The sequence below is a fragment of the Calidris pugnax genome, unplaced genomic scaffold (assembly GCF_001431845.1).
Source record: "Calidris pugnax isolate Ruff unplaced genomic scaffold, ASM143184v1 scaffold392, whole genome shotgun sequence".
Lineage (NCBI taxonomy): Eukaryota > Metazoa > Chordata > Aves > Charadriiformes > Scolopacidae > Calidris > Calidris pugnax.
In genome coordinates, this window is record NW_015091102.1 from 153,675 (window position 1) to 159,832 (window position 6,158).

Below are 6,158 nucleotides of genomic sequence, written 5' to 3' on the forward strand. Positions count from 1 at the left end.
GGGCTCGGGCACTTGTTTAACCGCAGCAGAATAAAACCCGGTTCCTTGGCTACGGCACCCGCCTCCGCTCCTCCCTCGGCGGCAACCAACCAACCATGGGTGGCAACCGGGTGGCCACCAGCCACCTGTGCCCCGGGGGGGTCATGGGGAACGTGGGGAGGGTCAACTGTGTGGTCCTGTGGCCACCAACGTGGCCATGGGGATGGCTTCCATCATGGCCGCCATGAGGATGGTCAACCATGTGGTTCTGCGGCCACCAATGTGATCTTGGGATGGTCACCAGCATGGCCATGGCCACCAATATGGTCATGGGGATGGCTTCCATGATGGCCGCCATGAGGATGGTCAACCGTGTGGTTCTGTGGCCACCAATGTGGTCATGGGGATGGCTTCCATCATGGCCGCCATGAGGATGGTCAACCATGTGGTCCTGTGGCCACCAATGTGATCTTGGGATGGTCACCAGCATGGCCATGGCCACCAATATGGTCATGGGGATGGCTTCCATGATGGCCGCCATGAGGATGGTCAACCGTGTGGTTCTGTGGCCACCAATGTGGTCATGGGGATGGCTTCCATCATGGCCGCCATGAGGATGGTCATCCGTGTGGTTCTGTGGCCACCAGCGTGGTCATGGCCACCAATATGGTCATGGGGATGGCTTCCATGATGGCCACCATGAGGATGGTCAGTCCTGCAGGTCTGTGGCCACCAGTGTGGCCATGGGGTGGTCACCAGCATGGTCATGGTGACTTGCGTCACTGTGGGGATGGCCACCAGCTTAATTAAAATAATTTTATTATTAACCCCGAGGAGGCACCAGGGAGACATCAGAACCACCATCCCCCCTGCCCCATGGGACCCCCCTTCCATGGAGGGGTGGCTCCAAAACTGGAGATGGTGGAGGAGAACCCTGTGGAGCTGGATCCAGGTGGGTTTTGGGGGGAGGGGGACACCAGGAGAGTTCCTGACCCCCACCCCAACACCCACCCATGGAGAAGACCCTTGGGACACTGGGGACTCCCTTGCTCCACCAGTAAAGACCATTAAGTGAACATTCTGGAGATCCTTCAAGCCCATGGGAGCACCACGAGGGGATCCTTTGCTGGGGGAAAACCCTTCCTCGTTGCCAAAAACCGGATGAATTAAGACAAAAATAAGGCCCCAGGAGGGTGGGGGTGGCCAAGCCCAGCTCCTCCCAGTCCCACCAGTGACCTTCATGGGCCAAACGGGGGCATCTGCTCCAAGTGTTTCCTAATTGGAGAGAGGAGTAGGAAATAAATGGGGAGACAATTGACCCCTTGAGTCCTCTCCTTCCCTGGCCCCTTCTGGCCCCGGGTGGAAGCTCAGGTGGCCTCCACCTGCCTCTTGGTGGCCTCTAGGACCTCCCAGCTGGACCCCCATCTTCTCCATTCCCTTCCGGGGCCACCCCAGATCTTCACCGCGTGGCTCCAAAGTGCCCCGTTGGCCTCTCTTGCCCCCCAAAAAGCAGGTTCCTTTCCCTAGAAGAGGTCCCCGGGGAAGGTCCCTCAGGTGGCTCCACTTCCAGGACCAAGGTGGGCCGTGGCCAAGTGGAAAACCCTTCTTCATTCCAGTTGAGAACCATTAAAAAAGGGGTGTCCCCCAGCCCTTGGACTGGTCACCTCTTCCATTGGTTGGGCCAACCCAGAGGTTGTCCATCGAGGGCCTCCTGGAGCCCCGTTGGCCCCAGAGTTCCATCTCCACCATCTGGTCTCCTGAGAAGGTTTCCTCAGGTCACTCAATGCCCCCGGTTTTGCCCCCTGGGGCCGGGTGGTGGCCACCAGGTCACCTTCTGGGTGGGTTCCTCCAGGAGACTGCTCTGGGAGCTGGTGGCCGATAATACGGCGACGATGGGGGTCAGGGAGGTGGGGGCTTCCCCAAGGTGGGAGGGCTTGGTCTTCATCTTCTTCCCCACCGCCAGGTCCGCCAGGATTTTCTCCACTATGTCCTCTCCTCTTTCTCCTCCTCCTTCTCCTTCTCCTTTTCCTTCTCCTCTTTTTCCTCCTTCTCCTTTTTCTCCTCCTCGTTCTTCTTTTCGTCCTCCTCTTTTTCCTCCTCCTCCTTCTCCTTTTCCTCCTCTGTAGTGAGTTCTCACCATCTCCTCCTGGTTCTTCTGGGCCGCTGGACCTTTGGGCCCACCTTGGCCCTTCCCTTGGCCAATGCCGGGCTGCTCTTTGGCAGAGTTGTCCCCTGACGTCACCAACCGCTTCCTGGAAGGACACGAGGAGGGGGAAGGTCTACCTGAGGACGGGGTGGGTTTGGGGGGCACATCCTGCTGCTCCCCACCATGAGCCACGTGTCCCTTGGCACAGCCAGGAGAAGGTCCTTTGAAGGTGCATCCAGTCCAACCCCACCTTCAAGGAGACCTTCAACCAGATCAGGTTGGTCCCAACCCCATCCAACCAGACCTTGAGCCCTTCCCATCAGACTCATGGGATGGTTTGAGGTTGGAAGGGACCTTTGAAGGTCCATCAAGTCCAACCCCCGCTGTCAACGAGGAAGGAGACCTTCAACCAGATCAAGTTGGTCCCAGCCCCCACCTTGACCACTTCCCATTGGACTCATGGAATGGTTTGGGTGGGAACAGACCTTTGAAGGTCCATCAAGTCCAACTTCCCCCTTCAATGGGCAAGGAGACCTTCAGCCAGCTCAGGTCGGTCCAAGCCCCTTCCAACCTGCCCTTGACTATCTCCAGGGAGGGGGTATCTCCCGTCTTTCTGGGCAAAATGACCCCAGGACGACCCTGAGGAACCTCCAGCCTCACCTGACCCCAGAGTTTTTCCTCTTCTTCTTCTTCTTCTTCTTCTTCTTCTTCTCCCCCCCCGTGACATCACACAACATGGGGATTCCACCCGGAGTCACCTCTGGGCCACCAGGAACGGGGAAACCGGGAAATCTCACTGGAACCAGGAAGGAGACACCTCATCAGAGGAGCTGTCACCGTGACGCCGGTGGCCCTGGTGACACCCAGGGGGTGGCTCAGGCCTCTTCCCAAGATGTCCCAGAGGGGGACCTTCTGCTCCCCTGGCAGCCACCACCGGCTCCTGTCCCACTTCCCAACATCTAAGGGGGGGTTTCCAACTCCGTCAGCAGTTCCAGGGTCGGGAAGGAGGAACCGGGGAGGGGACAGGGACTCCTTTGAGGGGTCATTTCTGAGGAGAAGGCCTTGGGCCACCATCCTCCACCCTACCCTTGGGGACACCCCACCCCAGGGACTCTGTTTTGGTGACCCCAACGAGTTGTTGGGACAAGGGGTGGTGACGAGGTGGTCCTGATGCTTTGGGGCAAGTCAGGGTCTTCTGATGCTTGATGTCGACCACATCCCCATTGGGTGGCAGAAGGTGGTGGCCCGTCCCACGTCCAGGAGCTGCTGTACCTTGCCCGTCTTGCCAGAGAGGTGGCAAACTCTTCTTCCTCAGAGGTGGCAAACTCTCCTTCCTCATCTGCTGGTCCTGGGTGGGGTCTGGTCCAGGGGTCTTGGGAAGAAGCCGGGGCGGGGGTTTGGGCACAGACTCCATCACAAACCTGGAAACGAGGAGAAGACACCCCCGTGACCCATGGTGCCACCATCAGGGCCTTCATGGATGGCCACCATCAGGTTTGGCATCGCCAGAAAGGCCATTCTTCTCCCAAATCCACCATGGCCCATCCCCAGGGACAGAGAAGCCCTGGCCACCACGGCCTGGGGACGTCAAGGGGAGTGGCTGCCTGGTGTCCCCATGGGAGGACACCCCTGGTGGCCCAAGGAGCTGGTATCACCTTGGGTGTCTCCATCAAAGGGCGGCTCCAGCCCCCAAGGTACTCACTCGGGGAAGATGATGACGCGGCCAGAGAAAGTCAGGGAGGCCACGGGTACCACCGGGGACACCATCATGTCCAGCAGCTTGGGGACCTGCAATGGAAGAGCACAGAGATGGCGGGATGTCCTCAACGTGGCTGAGGAGCTCAAAGATGGTAGAAGGTCCTCAATGGGGTTGAAGCACTCAACGTTGGAGGAGCCCAAAGATGTCAGGACATCCTCAATGTTGGAGGAGACCAAAGATGGGAGGATCTCCTCGTTATGGCTGAGGAACCCAGTGTCTGAGGAGCCCAAAGATGGCAGGACCTCCTCAATGTGGTTGAAACACTCAGTGTTGGAGGAGACCAAAGATGGTAGGATGTCCTTATCATGGTTGAAGAACTCAGTGTTGGAGGAGACCAGAAATGGCAGAACCTTCTCATCATGGCTGAGAGTCTCAACAGTGGAGGAACCCAAAGACGGCAGGATGTCCTCATTATGGCTGAGGCATTCAAGTTTGGAGGAGCTCAAGGCAGCCAGAGTTGGTGGGACCGTACCGCTTACCATGGATGGACCCCATGGAGGGGACATATTCGTGGACCTCCCCCGCCCCACCGAGAAACCAAAACCCCTCACCTTGAAAAGCACTTTTTCCAAGTTCTCCTTCCCAGACAACATCTCCAGAAAGTTGTGGTAGAACCTCATCCGCACCTTGGTGCCTTCAATGAGGAGCAACCCCACGTCCTTGAGGACTAGGGCCACATTCTCCCCCTTGGCCAAGCAGTGGGAGAGGAGGGACAAAGTCCCCATGATACAGTCCTCCACCTTCTTCCGGGACATGGAGGTGGCCACCTTGGAGTACTTGAGGGGCTCCAACTCCTTGTTGCCTGGAAGAAACACAGGAGAGGGGTGAAGAAGGTCACCCGGTGGCCCATGGCTACATGTCCCCATCATTGTGTCACCTCCCAAACCTCCCCCCTCTGTTTTTGGAGCTGCTTTTCCAGAGGGGAAGTCGCCAACCATCTCACCGGGCAGGTAGGACTTGTTGTCCATCAGGTTGTGGACAATGGTGAGGTTCCTGGCCAGGTAAAACCTGGGATTCTGGATGGTCACCACCTCATCTCCAACACGGACATGTTTGGGGACAACATCGAAGGAGCCGAGGGTGGGAATTCGCACCCCCTGGAAGAGGGAGAGACGGGTCGGAGGGTGAGGAGCAGCCGGAGGGAAGATCTGGAGGTGGTTCCATCCATGGGATGGAGCTTCAAGGCTGGGTCCTGTCCACAGGCCATGGGGAGAACTTTGGGGAGAAGAAGTTGAGTCCTTCCCCCTCCACCTCAGAAAAACCAGTGGCGGGGTCCGGGCAGGGACTGGGACCAGTATGAGCCCTCCCAGAGGTGATACCACCTCCATTCATCCCTCAGTGAGGACTTTTTGGGGAGAGTCTCCTGCTTTTTTAGAAGAAGGAAGGGCAGGTCTTGTCCTGGGGGGACCATGGGGACCCCCCCCCCCCCCCCCACCCCCAGGTGGAGGAGGAGGAGGAGGAAGAGGAGGAGGACGTGGGTGTCACCCCCACCTTGTGCAGCAGGAGCTGCTCCTGAAGGTGGGCAGCCACCGCGTCCCAGACGGCCCTTCGCTCTGGAAAGCAGAGGAGAAACCAGTCAAGGTGGCACCTCCACCCAGTTCTCAACCCCCCACCCAACACCGTGGGCCACCAGGAGGTAGCCATGGGTGGCCCACCCCACCCCCACCCCCCACCTTCGGGGGTGACGCTGGGCATCATGAAGGTGGCCTCCAGCCCGTCCCAGAAATGCATCTTGGTCCGTCGCACCCCAGCGGGTGGCTTCTTGGGGACCATCAGCAGGTGGGCGCTCATCCCGACGTGGAGGTTCCTCCAGGGAATGGAACCCACCAAAAACCCCACCCCCCCAAGCACCTTCTCCACCCCCCCCTCACCACACCCCTTGTGACATCACGGTGACACGGCCACCACCGATTGGCTGGGATGGGGTTGCCACCAGCAGGACCATCTCCAAGCAGGCTGGTTGCTCCAAGCCATGGCCAACCGACCTTGAACCTTCCCGTTGGCCCAATGAATGGTTTGGGCTGGATTTTGGGTTGGTTTGGTCAGATTTTGGATTGGGTGGGGGTTTTTGTTGGCTTTTTGGGCTGATTTTGGGTTGATTTGGTTGGATTTTGGGTTGATTTGGGGTTGTTTGAGTCGGATGTTGGGTTGATTTGGGGTTGGTTGAGTTGGATTTTTGAGGTTGAATAGTTGGGTTGATTTGGTTGGATTTGGGGATTATTTTGGGTCAGTTTTGTTGGATTTTGCGTTGGTTTGGTTGGATTTTAGGTTGAG

At 58.1% G+C, this 6,158-nt stretch overlaps 2 protein-coding genes across 3 annotated transcripts in view; one reads left to right on the forward strand and one right to left on the reverse strand.

Moving 5' to 3' along the window:
- Positions 1–34, forward strand: part of LOC106897386 (chromodomain-helicase-DNA-binding protein 3-like) — a 132,178-nt gene extending 132,144 nt beyond the window's left edge. The window contains exon 24 of the mRNA XM_014957981.1: positions 27–34. Coding sequence (XP_014813467.1) covers positions 27–34 — 8 coding nt within the window. The remainder of the gene's footprint in view (positions 1–26) is intronic.
- Positions 35–781: 747 nt separating this feature from the next.
- Positions 782–5,686, reverse strand: CCDC81 (coiled-coil domain containing 81). 2 transcript variants are annotated; one of them, XM_014957984.1, is made up of 8 exons: positions 5,558–5,686; positions 5,376–5,437; positions 4,828–4,981; positions 4,436–4,686; positions 3,828–3,913; positions 3,398–3,546; positions 2,786–2,921; positions 782–2,231 (listed from the first exon to the last, which is right to left on the reverse strand). In XM_014957984.1, exons 1-8 carry the CDS (start codon positions 5,673–5,675, stop codon positions 1,760–1,762), a joined length of 1,428 nt encoding a protein of 475 aa, XP_014813470.1. In that variant the 5' UTR covers positions 5,676–5,686; the 3' UTR covers positions 782–1,759. The 2 variants fall into 2 exon arrangements, with proteins under 2 accessions (XP_014813470.1, XP_014813468.1); XM_014957982.1 differs by having other exon boundaries at positions 4,436–4,981.
- Between the last annotated feature and the right edge of the window lie 472 nt (positions 5,687–6,158).